Here is a 22,422-nt window from a genome sequence, read left to right as displayed (position 1 = left end):
GGAAATTCTTTTTCATGGCGATAGAAATATCAGAAGACATGCATATCTGTTCATTGAGCTGATGTATAAATCAAGCTTTTCTCTTTGTGACATTTCACCAGGAGGAAATGTACTTGTCTTTTGGGCTTCAACTATTTACTAAGTATCGTTTCCCAGTTAGCCTTGGCAAACAGAACTGTTTTACTGTTTTATTAATGATGTGAAGTAACACTAATATTCTTCAGAGATATTTGGTTCATTCAAGATTTCATTTTGTCTGTGAAAGTTTTCTCTTTTTCTTTTCACACCGTTAAAAGAAGCACTATGACACACATGTAATGTAAAAACTTTTAATAAATTTGATAACATGTTCTACATTATACTTAACCTACCTGAGCACATTTCTTTTTAACTTATTTACATTGAACAGGTTAGAAAAAAAAGTGTTACCTATGCGTCACATTGGAGTTTAAACGGGAAAATATCCAAGTCATGTGACATATCTGTCATGATAAGGATAAGGATATAAGGATAACACAGATAAGGAGTTGCTTGAATCATTTTTTAAAAACGTTTTGGTTTTATTTAGTATTATTTACTACAGTGATAACACCAGTGCACTTCTTTTTTGGCAACACAAGTGGCCTTTTTTTCCCTTAATTGTTTTTACGAAAGTATGTAAAGAAAAGAGGGGTGGAGAGTAACACAATTTTTTGATTTAATCAGATGTTATGAATAAACGGTTCTTGAGGAGTACTTTTTTAACACTTACTTGGATAATTTTTTTTTGGCTTACTACCTCTACTTAAGTAAAACTATATAGACGTAATGCTACTCCTACTATTGAGAGTGAGTGCAAGAAAAGAAAAAAACCGTCCCTGGTCCATCATACCCGACAGCAGTATACTGTTTGACCACAGGAGGGCAGCAAAAGCTCATTTTAGCTGCTGGGCATATTTGTTGATTCAGTCGATTAAATGACATTATATTTTCTGTTCTAAAATTCCCTTTCTTATTGGTTACACTAGCGGCGCTGAATGCCAGTAAGGCTTAACAGTACCAATTTAGCTTAAACATGGGCTGGTACTGCCTAAAGGCTTCTCAACCCACTGGTAAGATGGACCTAAAGTACATGTTGCATGTCCAGATTATGTGGATAAACAAAGTGTTTAATTGTCCAGAATGGTAAAAATTTACTTTTAGCAACCTGAAAAATCTTCATTATCCAAAGACTGTGCCTTGCTAATATCCAGCTGTAAATCTTTAATACATTTGGAGAAGAACAATAAAAAAATCTATGTTTATTTGAGTTAATTTTAGTTTTAAAAATAGCCAAGTGTGTTTATGTTTTTTTAGACAAAGGTAGCAACAATCACCAAAGGTTAAAGGTAAAGTTTATTTAATTTCTCCTCTGTCTTTTGAAACTGCTGTGACCATCTCGTCCTCTGAAGATTTCTTCAGTTTTTTCATGTTTCTCTTCCTAAGGTTTCCTTTTGTTAATCCATTTGTTACATAAAGCTTTCACCTTTAGAAAATATACAAATCATATTTTGAATTACAATTTTTTAAGGCTGAAATGTAAAATAACAGCATTAAAACTTGTAAGAAAATGCTTTGTATCTAAAAAACAAGTTGATAACTAATTATATTTACGCCAATGATGGCAATTACAGTTGCACGGATGTACAAATAATCGGTCATTTACACTTAAGACGTTTTAGTTTCCCCTGAAGGGCATGATTGCCAACCTTCAGGGATATGAGGGAACAAAGGGGAAACGTATGAGCTTCTACAGTCTTTAAAGTTTGTTTTGGATACATCTTTAACAGCCCTTAAACAAGTTATTCAGGCTTTTGATAGAGCACTGGTATTTATCATTCTTGTATAAGCACATAACCACCACTTCATTCTCTGCAGCTGATGCAAAGTTTTACTGCTAATTTTTTCAAAGGAGATAAAAAATGTGACATTGAGTTGCAGAGGAAGTAGGTCCAGGAGGAAACATCTTTCACTCCAGCAACACTTTTCAGCCCTGGGGAACTATGACTTATTTCTATGTCCGAAAGAACGTATTTTATCCCTCAAGCAGTGGGTTCTAGGTCTGCTCTTAGGCTCCACCCAGTGGGTCTGTCTTGAGAAACATCCACTCGAGATAAGCACAAGCTCCCTCGCAATGATAGACAAGTATAAACAAGGGATAGCTGATTTTGGTTTTGCTAATTATTTGCTGTGCATCACTTTTGTCCAACTTTAGTTTGTAAAGTCCAACATAATTTTTATGTGATGATGGCTACAATCCAACATTTTCTGCTGTATGCAGGAGTGTAGCAAAATTCTAGGCCCAAATGAGCTCGGTGGGCTCAAGATTCACTTGATTAATCTGTTATACATATTTCTTCCACGTTCTAAGACAAAGATAAAAATTGTTTGCTTAACCTCTATATTGAGAAATTGTTTATTTACCAGCGTAATAAACTTCAAATGGCCAGACTTGACTTACCTTTTTTTATTTGCAGAAAACAATCATTCACTGTTGTTGAAATGCATTTGAAATATTGTGCTGTGAAAAAAAAGATGGAATAAAATGGTGTTGGAATTTATTCTCCAATAAATTCCCACAGACTGGGATTTAGTCAAATTCTTTTCCAGGTAATGTACTAATTTTAAGTGATTGTAAGAAAGCCTTTTTTCAACAGGCATTAAATCTGATTCAAATTCACCAGCAGGTCATATAATAATTAGATGCTGCAGTATTCATTAGTCATTGTGGGCTTAAAGTTGGAGTATTTTCTTCCTGTTTCATTAGACCAATTTTTACCCTCGTTAACAGATGGCAGATCATTGAGTATTAATATTACAGGGTCTGAGATATGTTGCCTTTAGTTAAATATATAAATATAGAGTAGGTGGAGGATAAAATGTACAACGATGAACTGTTTTTATGGTTTTAGATCAACAGTATCTCAGTGTTAGACGAGTGGTGCAAATAACTTTGAGCACTGTTTTCACTCTGACAACTGCAGCTAATTTGAGCTCAAATTGTTTGTGTTGAGCTACTATCTTATTTCCCTCCCTTTTCTTTCTTTTCCTTTTGGCAGCTGGTTTGCTCTTCTTAGAGAAATACTTTTTCTGCTTCCTGCCCCTTTGGCTCCCAGATCATTCTTCACGTAACCAGCTAAATGGACCTGGGTGCAGAGGTGGACTGAACCATTCTGCACCTTTTTAAAAGTGGAATGGGGTGTCAGAAAACATTATAATTAGTGAAGCAGTCTCTCCACCATTTTACTGACCCATGGTGAATTTCATACAGACATTAACTAATTAGAAATGATTACAAAATGCAAAATGTTATTTTCTTGTTTTATCACAGGCTTTTTAAAAACCCCAGCTCACAGTAGACCATAAGTAAACAGTTCCCTTTCCTCTCCAGTCGACACCCCAGATTGTATATGTATAAAATAAATAAATCTAAGCTCTGCTGTGGTTGTTCTTTATTTCAAAAGATAATCAGATGGAAAAAAATTAAATAAACCACAAAACTGACATATTCAGTGACATTAACTTTTCCAAATGTACACTTTATTTTAAACAAAAGTACAAAAACAAACATCAGATATTTACAATACTTGCATGGCAATGTTCACTTTCTTTGGTCATTCTTCCAATTTGATGTTTTTTTTCCACAAGGTAGGTCACAAACAGCAGCTTGGAGATCTGAGATTATTACATGCTTGATATATAATTCAACCAGACTCTGAGCAAACTACTGATAAGGTGATCTCTGTTTTTGTAAAGTCTGCAAGCAATTTAGTGACACTTCATCAAAGATATGTAACAGTAATTGAATATGCCTACCAGGATCTTTAATTTCGTACGATATAAATAGCATAAAGAAAATTAAAATCACACATATTTCACAATTACATCCTGCAGTTAAAGCATTTTTTTCAGTTTTGCTAATGCTTAGATGGACCAAACGTCATGACATTTACAGCTGCGCGTATCCCATTTTATTCTACACAAATTTGAAACATGAACCCTAGTGCACATCACAAACCTAAGTAGTTACACATAGACTTTGAAAAGAAGGCAAACATATCAGAAAGGCTACTTTGAGACACGCATCCGGTTCACTCCGAGTCCTCATTCACAAAGTGATGCCAGGGCTACTTAATAAACAATCATTCCTCAACACTGATGGAGCACAAACTGATAATATCTGGCTCAAAGTTATCACAAACTAAACATATCCTCTCATAACTGCAGGCTGAAAGACATTTTCAAGAGAGATGCATGACCAGAAACATAAGTCCAAATGTGTGCAGCTGAACTAAAGCCAGCAGTTGAGTGGTGCTGTACATTCTCCCAGTAATCTACCTTCTTGTGTTGTGCCATGGCTACGCTGAATGCACAGTTCACATACAGTAAGAAAACAAAAAAAGGCTAAATATTCAAATCTCATCTCCTGCTAACACACAAAGAAAAACAAATACATGTTTATTAACACGACAAAGCTTTGTGACAAATTACCTAGTTCCTGCTTTACATGAAAACCATACTGCCATTTTTACCTAATATCGTGTTTAAGAACATACATACAGTGCCTTTTAAAAGTATCTAAAACCCTCAAACGTTTTCCACATTTGCTATGTTATCTCCACACAAGGTTTAGTGTATTTTGGGGATTTAATGTCATAGAACTAAAGAAAGTTTTTCTGGTTTTAAAATTTCTTAGCAAATAAAAATCTGAAAAGTATGGTCAGCCTTTTTACTCAGATCCCTTTAATCTGATCACGCAACTAACTACCTTTAGAAGTTGCCTAATTAGAAAACTTAACTTGCATGCAACTTAGTCTCAGTATTAATACGACTGTTCTGTGAACGCCTGAGTGGCAGACAGGTCAGGGTTGAAGTTATAAAGGATGCTTAGAAATACAAGTAGTTTGAATAACTGCAAACCTACTAAGTCATGACAGTCCGCCTATACTGATAGGCAGGGCAAGGAGTGATTTGATCACAGAGGCAACTAAGAGTAACTCTGGAGGAGCTGCAGAGATCCACAGTTCATGTGGAAAAATCAAACACGTGTTAGTCGTGCACACATCAATGTGGCCTTCATGGGGTACTAAGAAAAAAGCCGTTGTTGAACCAAAGCGAAAGGAAGTCATTAGTAAAGTTTGGCACAAGTCATGCAGGGAAAATGGCAAACATATGAAAATAGGTTCTCATATGAGAATAGTTTTAAACTTTGTGGCACAAAAAAACACTATTTCTGGTTCAAAAGAGCAATGGACGTCACCCTGAACACACCATTCCTCTGGTGAAACATGGTGGTGGCATCATCATGTTGGGGGAAGCTTTTCATCAGAAAGGAAACTGAAACCGATCAGAGTTGAAGAGGAGGGAGATGGAGCTGAATACAGGGCACCTTCGGGCAGGAAAACAACCTTAAACATACAGCTAGAGCTGTTTATATATATATATATATATATATATATATATATATATATATATATATATATATATATATATATATATATATATCTTTTACAATGGACTAGTCAAAATTCACATCAAAATCCAACTAAACATTTGTTGTAAGAATTGAAGATTAATGTTCATTCATCCAATTTGACAGAGCTCAAGCTATTTTACAAAGAAGAAGGGGCAAACCCAGGGTCTTATGTGCTACATGTGCAAAGCTGGTAGAGACATACTACATAAGGACTAGCAGTAATTGTGTCTTGACTTAAGATGGCTAAATGCAAATGTACGCTTCTGTTTTCAGAATTTTATTTGTGAAAAACCAAAAAGAAAACAGAAACCATGTATGATTTTCTTTGAACTCCACAGTAATGCACTGTTTTGTGTTGCTGTATCAAACAAAATTCCAATATAATACATTGAGATTTGTGATTGTAACAGAACACAATATGGAAAAGTTCAGAGGCATATGAACACTTTCTTAAGGCACTGTACCCTTAGTCCTTCCAGAAATCTGATCTTCAATTTTTTTCATCCAATAAATTTACAAAGTGAAATAAATGCACAAACAAACAGATTTACTATGTACTGACACTGAAGGCAGAGGTGGTTGGCCTGAGATGGCATGAAAATAAGAAGCAATGGAAACGTCCCTTGGTTCCTGCGACTTCCTTAAGAGCCAAAGAGTCAAACACAGACTAACGCACACCTATGCATCCTTACAGCAAAGGCAACGGTTCTAGGAGTAACTACACTTGCATCAAACTAAGAAAACAAACAAAGGTCTGCATGTTCTCACTTTCCAAAATTTCATTCTAACAAACATGAATCCTAATGGTAGACAAGTGTACACATGTATCAGTAGTGCAGACAACTTATGTATCACATACAGTATCCATTCTTTTTTTTAATTGGTGGAGGGGTGAGAGATGTCTGGATATGCTTTTTGTAAAATTGTCCCTGAAACCAATTCCAAGCTGTTGTCATCCGAATGTACATTGCTTAATGTTTCCCAGTACAGAGGTGAAGAGAAATGTGCAAAAGTTCTGTGTCCTCACTGGAAGGAAAATTAAAACAAGGTTACCGATAAAGGGTTCATTTTGTCAATCTTCATATCAGGACATGAAAGAAATGCATTGGTCCCTACCTTTCACTTCACCCTTTCAGGAATGGTTTTGTTTACACGTCAGCTTTCTGGCTGTTCTCCTCCACCTTTTCCTCCAACTTTTTCTCCTCCTCAGAAGACCCATTCTCTTTCTCACCAGTTTTCCAGCTTCCTTGCCTATAAGGATTAAAATGTTGTTTATATTATGTTGTAGTAATCCTTTCCACCAGTGGTAAAATGTTCTGCATGGTATGGTAGTGCATAAGGTCGCGGGCTGCACTGGAGATCTGATTTGGCAGCAGGCGAGACAATTCTAGTGGGAGTAGTGGGTTTTAATGTTGCCTTGGGTAGGATCAGGAGGTCAAAACACAAACGACAGGTCTCAGAGTAATGCCAGTTCAGCTTCTAAATCACTTTTAACCACAATGATGAAGAAACCACATGGGAATAAGAGGACAAATTCATGACTGTTAGCATAAATAAGAACTAATGGGAGCAGGTATACCGGTACCATTCACTTCATTTATATCTATATTTATTTATTTTTTCTTATTCAACAAACTGAAAGTGTTCATACATTTATATTCTGAGCAAGAATGAAAATTACAGTTTCCCAGGTGTGGAACCATTTAATGCATTTGCTTCAGAACCACAATTTCTGGTACACCGTGCTCTAACTTGGCGGTTCTATAAAATGTTTGTTGTTTTTTTAAACCTGCTTGGACTTGATCTTAGGTTGCTTATAGGGATAGTTCTCATTTGTTATGTGGGGTTCTGAGGAGGCTATGAGCAGTTGGTATTTCTCCTGCCGTAGATAGCTCTTTGTGAAAATTATTAACAATAACGCCCTAAACCTAATAGATTGTGCAAGCCTTGGCAACAACAAATGTCATAAGTGTTTGCCATAACCAGCAAGGAGTCTGTTATATCGCTGAAAAGGAATTTTTGCCCAATCTTATTTACAGAATTGATTTAATTCAGACAACCTGCTTAAGGTAATGACAGAATCTCAATAAAATTTACTTCTGGACTTTGACTAGACCATAACCTAAAGAGGGCTTCAGTTTAAAATGACCAACTAATGGTCGGATATTCTGTTTCAGGATAATCAAGACCATCACACTGCTATCACTGTGTTTGGCTGTTGATGTTGTTATTTTTCTTAAACTCTTATTATTTTTAAGCCAGACAGTTCTCTTTGGTTAACAGGAACGCTTTAAAAGGATGGCATCTTTGCACAAGTCTTTCTTATTGGTGAATTAATAACACTTACACTAACTGAGAATTAAAGATGGCACTCTTTTGGTTTTGGAGTATCTTTTTTTCTGATGTAAAATTGATGGTGGTGTACGAACAAGAATTCTATTTCTGCATGAACTGAATTAAAACTATTTTAGTCTAAAGTTGTTCAAGGTTATTCAAGGTTGCAGAAATTTGCTTTCTGACTAGAGGTAAGCTCAACTCTCAGGCCAGGACTGATCTCTGTTTCTCCAAAACCAACCTAATTTAGAAAGTTATCTACTGCAGGTAAGTTAATGAGCGGTTTTTTTCACTCATCTACTTTCAGCTTCTGAGAGAAATTCCATTTTACAACATTTGCTTTTGAAAGTAATTTTATCTGCATCAGAAAGGAAACCCAATCTGATGTAAAGTAGGTCTGATGTGTTAATCATTGAAAGTGTCTAAGTTATTTAGAAAATTTGCATCTTTATTTTATAGGGCTTTTGGTAAAATGACTTTGTATATTAGAAAAGTTTATGAGGGTTATAAAAACAGGTTTAAGAGGTCTACTTACTTGGATTTCTTCATGTAAATCCAGTAAGCCACGGCTATGACCAATGCTGCCACGAGGAGACCGACTACAACTCCAACAACTAGTTTGGTTTTGTCATCATCTTCAGATGGATCTGTAAGACAAACCAGAAAATCGGCCACCTGTTACCCATTTCTGGGTAAAATTAAATCCCAGGTGTCGGTAGAGAATCAAGAAAAAGTGCTATAAATGCATTGATGAATGGGCACATCTGAATGACTGTGAATTATCAATTGGACTGTTAATGACAGGTTTCGCAGTTTTATGAACAGCGTTGACATCTTGCCAGGATGCTGGTAGCTCCATTCCTCTTACAGTTTTATTTAAAAAAACAAACACACACAGCCTAATACTGCTTCACTATTTGTACAGTCCAAAGTGACCCTTCAGTCGGCACTATATCATTCCAACTTAGACGTTAGACTTTAGACGAAGAAGACTGCTACAACTTACCTCGTTTATCCACTCTCACATCCTCAAATACTGAAATCAGATATGAAATAAAATTAACCTTCAACCAAAAAAAGGGGTAGAAAAAAAAACATAAAACCAAGTTTGTCGTCCAGAAAACGTACTACTCTACTTCTACTCTAATTTTGCATGCAAAGAGGAAACAGATTAAATCCAGCATCCCAACATGGTGGAAAGAAGATGAGAAAAGCCATCTCAAACAGGGATGAGTGATTAGGAAGGAGCACAAGATGGTATAAACACTGCACACTTTTAAAATTAGTGCAAAGTCCATGCATCATTTAGATTGTGATGGTGACAGAGTGTGACATACAAACAACAGTGTACCAACAAACAGAAATACTGAAATATAATATGGTGACGCTTCCACTTTACATATCCTGTAATTAATACTATACTATGAGTCAGTCAAATTCTTACAAATTAGATCTTTAGTTAAGTAACTTCTCAGTTTCTGATCATAGGAAATAGGTATTATTTCAGATAAAAACATTCAAATTGTGCTGGTGTGCAGCACAAAACAAACAGTCTCAACAACCATTTTTATCCATTTATGATTGCTTATGTCTTCTGTAACAATTATGTTAAGAAAGAAATCGTTGGTTGACAGAGATCAGCAAACTTTCCACTTCATTGCCTCTGACCGTTGACCAGCCAGTTGAAAGTTCCACAACAATAACCAGTAATTGATAGCCAAGTTAACCATTTTCAGCATCACTGAGACATTTAAAAATGATGTCATAGGAAACGCGTAGATATTAGAAGGTGCAAAAATAAAACCTGTATTCTCAAATAGAGGTGTGATCACCGATGGAGTTTATTTTATACAGCAAAGTAAACAGACATATCATGTTACAAAATAGGGATGCAAGACAGGTCAGGCAGTTAGAGAGTGGAAAGAGGAACAGCTGGTTCTGCTTTCGGGTGTTGTGAAACCAGCTACACATAGACCAAAATAACAAGTGAATGCAGAATGTTTCAGAACGCTGGGTCACATCTGCATCTGATCTTTTAGAATAGACAAGAAGTATATGTGATAATGGTGAACATTTAATGTATATACATTCAACCTAACAGTGAGGGAGGGCAAAACTTATAGCAGATAACAGAAAGGCTAAAGAGGGTACAAAGAAATAGCTCTGCGTTATTCTGTTGAGTTTTCAGCCTTTGCCTGGCTGGATTTGGAAATTTTGGCAGTGTTTTGGAAATCTCAGTGTTAAGGTGAGGATCTCTATTCTGCAGGGAATACATATCGAGAGTTTTAGTTATGCTAGCTGTGTCAGTCATCATTATCTTAAGTAGCAAAAGATAGCTTTAAATGTGAATGCCATTGTCTCTGCTTCTTGTTAACAAAATTATTGACTGCTCCCAACACAAAGGCTAAAAAAATATTTTGAGTGCTATTCTTATATGATCCACGTCATCAGGTCAAAGTTTAACAAAAATTCTGTGATCAGAAATCCTAAAATTGTGATTAGTGCACCTCTAACTATAGCTGTAATTAGAGTATAGTATTTGCAAACATTTCTAGATTTTATTTGATGTCTCGAAATAATTTCAATGTCATGTTCTGTGTTTCATGACATAAAACTGGTTTTATATGTGCTACGGAGTAAAACACTGAATGTGTCAATATCCTATTTTGAAATCAGGCTAAAACCTAACCACTCATAAAAAAGATCAGTTTTTTTGGATTAAATATTCCTCATTCAATTGTTATATGAGCATGCAGACATAACCAGTTGGTGAATGAAATAGAAAACATATAGAAAAAAATACTCCCAGTTTTTTTTTTTTTTTCTGGGGCAAAAATATAAAGAGGAGAGAAATAAAAGGATCATGCAAACACTTTTTACTTACGGGAAGATACGTTTATAACTCTGGTATCAATGCCAAAAGAATTGGACACTGTACAAGTTACACTCAGATTTGCAGAGGGCACCACTGCGATCTTGTGTGTTATCGTGCCATTGTCGAAGGATTTCTCATCAATCTGAACAATGAGAGAGAAAACAATCAGGTTTGTATTCACATATCTATTGACTCCACTAGGTGGCAGTGTTTTACAGATTAGTGAGCAAGCCTTTTCATGGCAAAGGAACAGCCTCTGCCTGTGGGACATAGACTTCCAAGTCTCAGAGGAGAACCTCAGACACAAAGACAAACTGCCAACACCCCTTTCACATCCTCTACAAACAAAATAAGAAGCAGCATTTCTTATGAATCTGCTAATGAGTTTGGGTCCAAGTCCAACATTATTCCGTCATTGGTTAGGGTTTACAGTGAGGAAAAAGAGGCATTACTTTAACTGTAGGAAGAAAGAACACCTTTACATTCTATAAATTACTGCACACAGCTTCAGGATGTAAGGTTTTTCTGTGGTAAGAGAGCTGAAAAGAATCCCACACGCAGCCTGAGGTTTATCTGTATTTCACTCTGCTTCTCTGAGAGGCTCGCCCATCAGTGTGCATGCAGCTGGACCACAGGAACAAAGGAGGGGAAAAAAAGTATTTATCGCGCTCTGCTGCAAAATACTAAGTTAAGCCTCGGGGAAAATAAAATGAAAAAAAAAATCCACTCTTTTAAAACACCTGAAATAACCGCTTAAGAATGTTTAGACAGGATCAGTTCAGACGTGTTACAGCTCAAGAAAAGAATGCAATTTCACTTTAAAGTAGCTAGCATGGCTGCTCGGTGGACGCAGCTGGTAGCACTGTTGCCTTGCAGCAACAAGGTTCTGGTTTTGAATCCTGGCATGTTCCCACCCGGAATGCGTGGGTTCTCTCTGGGTACTCCAGCCTCCTCCCACAATCCAAAACATGACTGTTGGGTTATTGAATTACTCTAAATTGCCCTTAAATATTGGTGTGTGTGTGTGTGTGCATGTTTGCTTGTCTCTGTGTTGCCCTGTGATGGACTGTCAACCTGCCCAGGGTGAGCCCTGCCTCCATGACCACTGGAGATAGGGCCCAGCCCCCCCAAGGACAAGTGGGTATAGGCGATGGATGATGTAGTTACCGAGAGGTCTTCACTCACTCAGCAGTACATGCTGAGTAATGAGAGCAGCTATATCTGGATACTCAGGCTGCATGTGTTTAAAACCCCTCCGTATCTCATCCGCTCCATCATTTGTTCAAAAGAAAACACGATCACACACCTAAAAGCTGATTTTGTTTTTTCTTCTAATTGCTTCAAGTCCTTCACATGACTTTTTTTTTTAGATTCTTTGGTGTAGCTGCTATGGTTGAAGGAGGCCACCTTGATGTTTACTGCAATACAAACATATTGCCTTCTCACATCAAAGACCACTAACGGAATGAATTGCTATGACAACTGCTACTGATTTGACAAGAAAATATTAAGGCTTTAAAGGTAAAAAGAAACATGAAACACTGAAAGCATTCTTCACATTGAAAGACTTTTGTTTTAAACTCAAGGTCAAAGCATAGGGAACTTAGGCCAGGCTAGTTAAAAAAATATGCAATTGGCCTTCTCAAGATTTTATCAGGACACTTGCAGCTGTCCTACATTAGATGCCAATAGTGGAAAAAACAGTGTACTTCAAGAACTATGTTACTGTAATTAAACACAAGGTCCTGCAGATTCACATATGGGCAGATTATACAGGTTTATGGGTGTGAACTGGTGTTGCATGTGGTGTTATCAGCTAAAGCTGGGAGCTGTTTCTTTATAATTAGTCCTCAGTGTAAATGTGAAGATGAACAAGACTTCTGTTGCTCCTTTTGGTTGGAGGTAGGTTTCTCAAATACAGCCTAATTTAGTATCTGGGGAAAATTGCGAGGGATAACATGACAGCAACTGAACTATAACCTCCTGCTTTCTTGCTTTGAAACCCTTAAGAAGAAGCAATGGTGGGCACTAAAACAAACTCCTCCCTTGAGCTATGCTTAGTTTGTCTCTTGTGGGGGGACCCGACAGCCTGCATGAAAGACCTCAGTTTTTATTGTCACCTTATTGTACAGTAATAAAGCATGACCCCACCATTTCTGAGGAATCACATCAAATGCTATGCATGCTACAAGCACTTTTTGCCAATAACAAAAAAAGAAAAAAAAGATGCTGTTGTTAAAAAAGCTGCCCAGTGAGTGTTTCCTACAGCTCTAAATACCACTAGCTGTCACAGCAATCACATGCGTAGTCTTTTTAATATCTCATGTCTCTGGATTGCAACATCAAACTTTGCAGTGACAATCCACACCACGCACTCAACCAAACAGGAAAACATCTGCTGGCACTTTGTGTTCAGCCCTTTAACAAATTGAATTTAGCTAATGGCATCTGTCCTTTTAGAAAATCACAAAGTTGAGTGTATCGGAAATATCATAAAGTGTTTTGAAGCCAAGAAGATAACACTGCTTGGTGTAAGTTTTATGCTTTACAACAAACAATAAACTAAAGAAAAATCTGTAGAGTCACAGCACTGATGTACATTTGATTTTTAATACAGGATACAATACCCTCCAGGCTAATTGGTACCCCTGATAACGTCTTGTTGTCGTTTCTTTTCTCACTGTAACACTTTAAGTCTTCAAATAAAGAAAACTTCTATTGAAAAGATTTTTCAAATTCTGTCTTTTATTTGAGTAAATTTATTCAGCCAGGAAAAAGTATTAAGTTAAGAAATAACAGTTTTCCATAAAATCACGGGTGCCAAACCTGGCCAAAATAGTTGTATATTTCCTCTTTGAACAATCTCTCTAGTTCGTCCAGAGTCCTCTTTTATGCTCTTCTCTTCAGCTCAACCCATGTGTTTTTCTATGCAATTTCCTTCTGGTGACTAGATTGATTTTGTGTCTGGTGAACCCTTTATGTGCTGATTTGGTCAAATGTCTTGGATTATTATCCTCCTGAAAGTCCTATCAATGACCCATTTTCAGGTTTTCTGTCAGAGGTCACCACATTTTTTAGACTTGTTGACCCTAAGATGCCGCTATGTACTGCAGTTCTCTATCAATAAACGTTGATGATTATTTTAAGCTCTCTTACCATTGTATTTGTGTGTGGTGAACCTTATTTTTCACAGTTCTAGAAGTTTCAAAGTTGTTTGTCGTGTCATGCTTTTACCTCACTGAAACAGAAAGTTAATGAAAGCTTCATTTGAATTATTTTATAGCCATTTTTGGGGTACCTATAGTTTTGGTACCAGTGATTTTGTTAGAAACTATTCATTTTTTAGGCATTAGTGGCCTTTATTGTACAGTAATCATACAGGAAAGAGCATGGAGACATAAGGGGAAGACATGTAAAAAATGGCCTGAGACGGGAATCAAACCCAGGACGGGCACATTGAGGACTATAGTCTCTACACATGGTTCATGCGCTCTACCAACTGACCCACCAGCGCCCCTAAAAACACTATACATTTTTTAACATTGTATTTATTTCCCCTGCTGAACAAATATAAATGAACAAGGTTGGATTACTGTAAAAGTTTAATTGCGAGGTGATCCAAATGCAATGAAAGATCAATTTATTTTAAGCCGTTTAAACATATTTACCAAGGGTCCCAACAAATGTTAACGGCACAGAAGTAATGGTGAAAATGCCAAAAATCTGTAAACACTATGAATAAAGGTATGTGCACATATATATAAAACATGTTAGATATGACCCACAAAAACTTCAAAAAAAAATGGAGGACTGATTTTAATGCAAGCCCGATGAGGAGGAAGGGCTTTTTGTAGGTGTGTGTGTGTGCACAGTTGTGAGTGAGTGTGCATACCAAAGTGCCATTGATGTTCCAGGAAACAGCTGGCTTTGGGGAACCTTCGGCCTCACAAATTAAGACTTTATGGTGGCCGTCTTTATCATGCTGTTTGAGCAGATTTCTGATAACCGGAGCACCTGCAACGGCACGGAACACTTCAGATACACCTGAAGCAGGAAATGATTTGTGATTTCATTCCTGAGCAAAATCTGAAATGATAGACGAAAGTCTCAAATTGAATCTATCTATCTATCTATCTATCTATCTATCTATCTATCTATCTATCTATCTATCTATCTATCTATCTATCTATCTATCTATCTATCTATCTATCTATCTATCTATCTATCTATCTATCTATCTATCTATCTATCTATCTATCTATCTATCTATCTATCTATCTATCTATCTATCTATCTATCTATCTATCTATCTATCTATCTATCTATCTATCTATCTATCTATCTATCTATCTATCTATCTATCTATCTATCTATCTATCTATCTATCTATCTATCTATCTATCTATCTATCTATCTATCTATCTATCTATCTATCTATCTATCTATCTATCTATCTATCTATCTATCTATCTATCTATCTATCTTTTGCCCATTCTTCTTTGCAAAAGAAATCAAGCCCAGTCAGGTTTGAAGAAGAGCATCTTTGGACATACATTTTTACATCTTGCCACAGATTCACAATTTGATTTAGGTCAGGACTTTGACTAGGCCGTCAAAACAAACCTATAGTAGGTTTGGAAGGTGTGTTCTGGCTGATGCAGGATGATCAGAGGTATGTTTGTCTTTTTCAACAGCAGCCTTTTTTCCCCTCTTAACACCCCCTCTATAAAGGCCAGGTTGTTTTAAAGGAAGAAAAGAAATCCTACTCATGTCTTTTGCTAATTAACACATTATGTTTAGGATGTTTTACCTTTGCAGAAAATAACTGTAAAAACAAATTATGGGAGTAAATAGATAGCTTGATTCCTGGTGATAACCAGACAGTTTTTGTTTGCATTAATTGATTCACAATTCAATTAATTCTTCATCCTCAGAGATGTTCAACATTCTTTTACTTCATTCTTTAGTGCTGAGCTGTGCAAGCTGGTGGCTAAGGCTTTATTTTTTTTTATTTGCACATGGGGGAAGTATAAATCTCTCAGCCAACTCTGAGCAGGAAAGCAGTGCCTTTAAACATTACCTTCGACAATCAGATGAAAAGATGCCTTTCTACGGAGGGGGCCCATTGTCACCTCCAACTCATAGAAACCAGCATCTGAGTAGGCAAGCTCGGTGTTCTTGGGGTCTTTGTTCATTTTAACACCCCCCTGCATCAAATGAATTGAAAAAACTCCACTTTCAATAACAAGCACAAACATTTCATAATCGATTTAAGCTTCACTCTAAAGAAGATTGCTTTTACCTTTGTCCAGGAGACCGTTGGTTTTGAAGAGGAATCAATGTCGAGACTTAGATTCAAAGAACCGCCTGCGCGTCTGATGACTGTCTTATTTAGGTATAATTTGATGTCTAAGACTAAAGAGGACAGGATGTGGAAAGGACAGTTCAGAGGTTTAAAAAGGGATGAAACATTTCAGCTTTTACCTGCACAACTTTGCACTTGGCTCACAGACAGAGCCTATTAGAAACAGTGCAGCTGACACACAACACTTGTCTGTGCAAATCATAAGAGGGCAGTCTGGCAAAGAGAGATATTAGGACTTTCTCTTCTCTAACAAACACCTTTCTATCTTATTGTAACAAGACAGTCTGCAGACAGAGAAGGAAATGACAGTGATAATGATGCAGTCATGCAGGCGTGTGACTAAACTGTAGTCGCTTTTTTAAAAAGGAAGTAAAAAAAATCAAAACATCCTTACAGTTTACTGTGATGTTCATTGTTGCTTCCATCGAGGGGTTATCAGCTAGAGAGCATTTGTATTCCCCGCTGTTGTTGCGTGAGATGTTTGTGATGGTGTAAGTGTTTGCATTTTTCATTTTCACCAATTCTCCCTGCAAAAAGTGTATAATCAGGCAGGCACATGTTGCCTCAGTTAGTTTACAGTGCCATAAAAATGTACTGACTACCATTTACCTCATGCTTTTTTAATAACATTTTAAGTTTCATAACATCAGACACAACAGACAAAGATAACCTGAGTAAATACATAATATTTTCAAATAGGGATTTAATTTATAAAGGGGGAAAAAAAACATCCAAACCAACCTGGCCTAATGTGAAAGAGTAATTGGCCCCCCATTGTTAAATCATTAATCAGTTATGATTTACCACAGTTTCTGAAAAGATAAGTTCAATGTTAGTACCTAGAACCTTGCTTCACTACTGTCAGACCTGTAGCATTGGAAAATCAGCTAAATAGATCCTGTCTGACAACATGAAGTAGGATAAAAGATTTAAAAAAAAAACAAAAAAACATTTGCTGACTAGGTGAGAAACAAGTCATTCTTAAAGCTTTGGCATTCCAGTTAAATACAGTGAGAGCAATTATCCACAATGAGAAAATGTGAAACACTGAAGAGCTTTTCCAATGCCTCACTTGCTGTCAATGTTCGAAGTCATGATTCAACAACAACAAAAAAAAAGATTGGGACAAAAACAGCATTCATGGAAGAGTTTTAAGAAGAAAACCGATGGTGACCAACAAAAACACAAAGGCCCCGAAACATCTTAACCATCTCCAAAAATGTAGGGAACATATTCTATGGACCAATATGACCAAAGAGGAACTTCTTGGAAGGTTTGCATTTTGTTACAGCTGGCCTAAAATTAACACTGCAATTTAGAAAAAGCACATTGTACTGATGGTCAAACATGGTGGTGTGCTGGTTTTGGTATGCTTTGCCACTTCAGGACCTGGGCAACTTTCTGTAACTGATGCTTTCTACCAAGCTAGTGTTCTTAAACTTTAGCGCACTTGGGTCATGCAGCATGACAGTGATCCAAAGCACACCAGTAGGGCCACCTCTGAATAGCTAAAACATCTAAATGAAGTAGCCTAATCAAAGTTTGGACTTAAATTAGACAGGCCGTTTGTGCTTGAAAAGTCTCCAATGTGGTAAGGGTAAAAAGTCCTGTCCAGAAGAGTTAGCAAAATTTATCAGCAGTGATATAAAAGACTCGTTACCAATTACTGCCAACACTTGTAGGCTGGTACGACCAGTTAATAGGTTTAGGGCCAATTACTTTTTCACATGGATCTGGGTTGGTGTGGAAAGCTTTTTTTTTTTACCTTAACAATTGAAATCATCATTTGAAAACTGCATTTTGAATTAACTAATTTTTGTTTGATATTAAAAGTTGCTTTGATGATCTAAAACAAAAAAAGCAAAACAGAAGAGACCTGCAAAACGTAAATGTAAATGTAAAGTACTTTTTTATAGCCCTGCACATATTTTAGTTAACTTCTCAATAGAGCATACAGGTGAAGGCATTTTTGTGTGTTTGGGTACCTTAAGGTCAAAGTTAAAGCTGGTGGGAGGAGGGTTTCCATCTGCCACACACATCAGAGTCACGTTGCTTCCCTCTACGACTGGATCTTTGGGGTCGACCTTAAGAACAATATTTTCCGTGAAGTCTGTGCAGATGAACAAGGGGAGATGTGTCAGACTGCAACAAGTGAGGAATGTTTCTCAAACTGAGAATAAATTGGAGGAAGAGCTCCAATTTTGCACCTCGATATTGGTTGTGATCAAGCTTAAAATGCAGCGGCGCAGATGGCTGAATTACTGTCATAATCAGAGGCACTCAAGAAAACAATTCTTTCAAACCTTGCTCCATCTGAAGCAAACTCGTTCAAGAATTACTTCTAAAAAATGGCTCCTGCACCAATAAACTCCACTTTGGACTGAAGTAAGCAGGCAACTTCCATATTTGTTGCCTACAACATAAATTCCAAAATAACCTCTCAGAACCCAGTATGTTTAAAGCTTTTACGATGAGATGTGTAACTTTTGGCTGGCTTGGCTTGAAGCAAAATAATTACATAAAAACTGAAACAAATGCTACAGCCAACAACAGCTGCAAGCCATGTTTTTTGATTTTGTAATGGGTCAGAGGCTGTTTTTATGCAGCTCATTATCTAGTTAATAGACAGACGAGTGTACTATCAATTATCCAGTACATCAGCTAATAACTTTACTTGCAGAGGCAACAACCAGATAGCAGACATCTGGGCTAAAATACAACCTATAAAAAAAATAATAGACTGTCAGCCTGTTTTTGTAACGCTGTATCTTCATGACCCTTTTTCTTAACACAGTACATTTCTTTAGGCAGTGGCTGATTACAGGTTTTAAAATGTAGTGCACCCACACACACACCTCAGATTTCACCTTTCAGCTACAAATGCTTTGTTTCCTACTTCGAATGGCTTTCCCAGCCTAGAGATTTAGTCAAAAGAAACTCTCTCCCTTTGGGAGAGGATTTTTTTTAAGTAGTGACTGTTTTAATGACCTTGCTCATTTGTTGTCTGTTTCTGTGAAAATCTACCAAAAGATATGGGAAGTTATTTCAAAGATGTGGAAAATTGAAGATTCTATTTAATGGGAGACTCAAAGAAAACCTAAGAGTCCATCAAAAAGATTTGCATGACAAGGTCAGCGAGAGGACTGATCATTCCTTTGTTTTGTTTGTTTGCATTGTGTGCTATTTTATATTATTTTATATATTCTGAGTAAGCTCTTGCAAGACTGTTTTTCTCCAAACACACTGTTGAGACACCTACTGCTTAACCCAGAAGGTTTATCTAGGGTAGCTTTTCTGTCATGTAATTAAGAATACAGTATCAGCATGACTTTCCCAGGTAGGCCTGAACAGCCCTATAGATTCAGGCCTACCTAGGAAAGTAGGTGTTTAGCAATCTGAAGAGCTGTTTGTACCAAAATGTCTCTACCAGACAGGCTAAGAGAAAGGGGGTCAGAATTGCACACCTGCAAAGGTCCAGCTGGCTCTATTTTGGAGCATGTAGGGGTTCCTATTTTGTTCTGATGTGGCTGTGCTGGTGCCCATGAAATTGGATGATTCCTAAAGGTTCCTAAAGGTGGAACCCTCCTTTTTCTCAAGATTTCACCTTTGAGTTTAAAGTTAGAGATTAGAACTTAAAACTAGGCCTCTGAAAAACTAATACTTAATTATTGAACCAGAACAAGTTCTGGTGCTGTTATTTTAAACATTAATCATCCAGTTTAAATTCCTCCTTTAGTTATTGGCTTTTACATTAATTATTGTCATATATCTTTGTTTATAAGTATTTACATCTGGTTATTTTTTGTTTAATCAATAAATTATGGATAGATTATTATCAAATTGAATAATAAAAGGTACTAGAGATCATAGTTGGAGAGTTAGTATTCCCTATTTAATTGAGATATTAATCTTCTCATTGATTCAAAGTAAATTCTAATCCTGATAAATATACAGAAATCTCTGGATTGTTCTTTTGATATGTACTATAGATCTCTCAATGGGAAGAAAAATAATTCATCCTTCAGATAGTTTTGAATTTAACATATATTAATATTGATACAAAATATAGCAAAGACAAAAAAAAAATAACACAAAACATAAAAAGTTTTGTCCAATACAAAGTTTTCTTCAGCTGTATGAAACATAGAATAACGCAGCACCCCCATTCATAACATAAAAGCAGTTCAGAGGAAACTAAATGTCTGTTGGGCAGCAGACTGGCTACCTGGGCAGACAGCCCCACTAATTAACCAGCAAACATTAGCTTGTTGTACAGGTCCTTCTCAAAATATTAGCATATTGTGATAAAGTTCATTATTTTCCATAATGTCATGATGAAAATTTAACATTCATATATTTTAGATTCATTGCACACTAACTGAAATATTTCAGGTCTTTTATTGTCTTAATACGGATGATTTTGGCATACAGCTCATGAAAACCCAAAATTCCTATCTCACAAAATTAGCATATTTCATCCGACCAATAAAAGAAAAGTGTTTTTAATACAAAAAACGTCAACCTTAAAATAATCATGTACAGTTATGCACTCAATACTTGGTCGGGAATCCTTTTGCAGAAATGACTGCTTCAATGCGGCGTGGCATGGAGGCAATCAGCCTGTGGCACTGCTGAGGTCTTATGGAGGCCCAGGATGCTTCGATAGCGGCCTTTAGCTCATCCAGAGTGTTGGGTCTTGAGTCTCTCAACGTTCTCTTCACAATATCCCACAGATTCTCTATGGGGTTCAGGTCAGGAGAGTTGGCAGGCCAATTGAGCACAGTGATACCATGGTCAGTAAACCATTTACCAGTGGTTTTGGCACTGTGAGCAGGTGCCAGGTCGTGCTGAAAATGAAATCTTCATCTCCATAAAGCTTTTCAGCAGATGGAAGCATGAAGTGCTCCAAAATCTCTTGATAGCTAGCTGCATTGACCCTGCCCTTGATAAAACACAGTGGACCAACACCAGCAGCTGACACGGCACCCCAGACCATCACTGACTGTGGGTACTTGACACTGGGCTTCTGGCATTTTGGCATTTCCTTCTCCCCAGTCTTCCTCCAGACTCTGGCACCTTGATTTCCAAATGACATGCAGAATTTGCTTTCATCCGAAAAAAGTACTTTGGACCACTGAGCAACAGTCCAGTGCTGCTTCTCTGTAGCCCAGGTCAGGCGCTTCTGCCACTGTTTCTGGTTCAAAAGTGGCTTGACCTGGGGAATGCGGCACCTGTAGGCCATTTCCTGCACACGCCTGTGCACGGTGGCTCTGGATGTTTCTACTCCAGACTCAGTCCACTGCTTCCGCAGGTCCCCCAAGGTCTGGAATCGGCCCTTCTCCACAATCTTCCTCAGGGTCCGGTCACCTCTTCTCGTTGTGCAGCGTTTTCTGCCACACTTTTTCCTTCCCACAGACTTCCCACTGAGGTGCCTTGATACAGCACTCTGGGAATAGCCTATTCGTTCAGAAATTTCTTTCTGTGTCTTACCCTCTTGCTTGAGGGTGTCAATAGTGGCCTTCTGGACAGCAGTCAGGTCGGCAGTCTTACCCATGATTGGGGTTTTGAGTGATGAACCAGGCTGGGAGTTTTAAAGGCCTCAGGAATCTTTTGCAGGTGTTTAGAGTTAACTCGTTGATTCAGATGATTAGGTTCATAGCTCGTTTAGAGACCCTTTTAATGATATGCTAATTTTGTGAGATAGGAATTTTGGGTTTTCATGAGCTGTATGCCAAAATCATCCGTATTAAGACAATAAAAGACCTGAAATATTTCCGTTAGTGTGCAATGAATCTAAAATATATGAATGTTAAATTTTCATCATGACACTATGGAAAATAATGAACTTTATCACAATATGCTAATATTTTGAGAAGGACCTGTATATGAGTAATACATTTCTAAAGAGCAGAATGACAATAAGTTATAATCCTCTGAAAAAAGCCCTGGAAAAGTACTACTAAATATAACAAGTGTTTATTATATAATTTTCCTTAAGCCTACTCAAATTGAATTAAAATAGCAGTACATTAATACATTAAAAAACTCCATTATGAATGTAATAATGTATTAAATATTTTATATAAATACACTGGAACTGTGGTATTCATATATTTTTACTTAAGATAATTATAATGTTAGACTCTCAAACTGGCCCTTGTCTGCATGCATGTGATCAAAAGTCTTATGTCAACTTTAAAACAGCAATTAGAAAGAAAAAATAATAAAACATGTATTTTCATTTTCAGATATTTGGTTATAAGGATTAATGATCTCCATGAGAGTTATAATTAATAACTTGCCCAATCCAAATCAGACTTTTAATTTTTAGCTGATGCAACACAGAGATTGTTG

The 22,422-nt window shown here is 36.9% G+C and overlaps 1 protein-coding gene across 2 annotated transcripts in view; it reads right to left on the bottom strand.

The window, feature by feature from the left end:
- Positions 1-5,786: 5,786 nt before the first annotated feature.
- LOC124884135 (CD166 antigen homolog) overlaps positions 5,787-22,422 on the bottom strand; it is a 64,223-nt gene continuing 47,587 nt past the window's right edge. The window contains exons 7-16 of one of the 2 annotated variants that reach the window (XM_047391828.1): positions 18,054-18,178; positions 16,463-16,595; positions 16,006-16,118; positions 15,784-15,910; positions 14,596-14,717; positions 10,713-10,845; positions 8,835-8,864; positions 8,364-8,475; positions 6,611-6,745; positions 5,787-6,520 (exon numbers count right to left, since the gene is read on the bottom strand). In XM_047391828.1, coding sequence (XP_047247784.1) covers positions 6,643-6,745; positions 8,364-8,475; positions 8,835-8,864; positions 10,713-10,845; positions 14,596-14,717; positions 15,784-15,910; positions 16,006-16,118; positions 16,463-16,595; positions 18,054-18,178 — 998 coding nt within the window. In that variant the 3' untranslated portion in view covers positions 5,787-6,520; positions 6,611-6,642. The remainder of the gene's footprint in view (positions 6,521-6,610; positions 6,746-8,363; positions 8,476-8,834; positions 8,865-10,712; positions 10,846-14,595; positions 14,718-15,783; positions 15,911-16,005; positions 16,119-16,462; positions 16,596-18,053; positions 18,179-22,422) is intronic. The other variant, XM_047391829.1, reaches the window with a different exon arrangement.

The sequence above is a fragment of the Girardinichthys multiradiatus genome, chromosome 18 (assembly GCF_021462225.1).
Source record: "Girardinichthys multiradiatus isolate DD_20200921_A chromosome 18, DD_fGirMul_XY1, whole genome shotgun sequence".
Taxonomy (NCBI): domain Eukaryota; kingdom Metazoa; phylum Chordata; class Actinopteri; order Cyprinodontiformes; family Goodeidae; genus Girardinichthys; species Girardinichthys multiradiatus.
The sequence above is the reverse complement of the archived record's forward strand: the minus strand, read 5'-3'. Positions and strand labels throughout refer to the sequence as shown.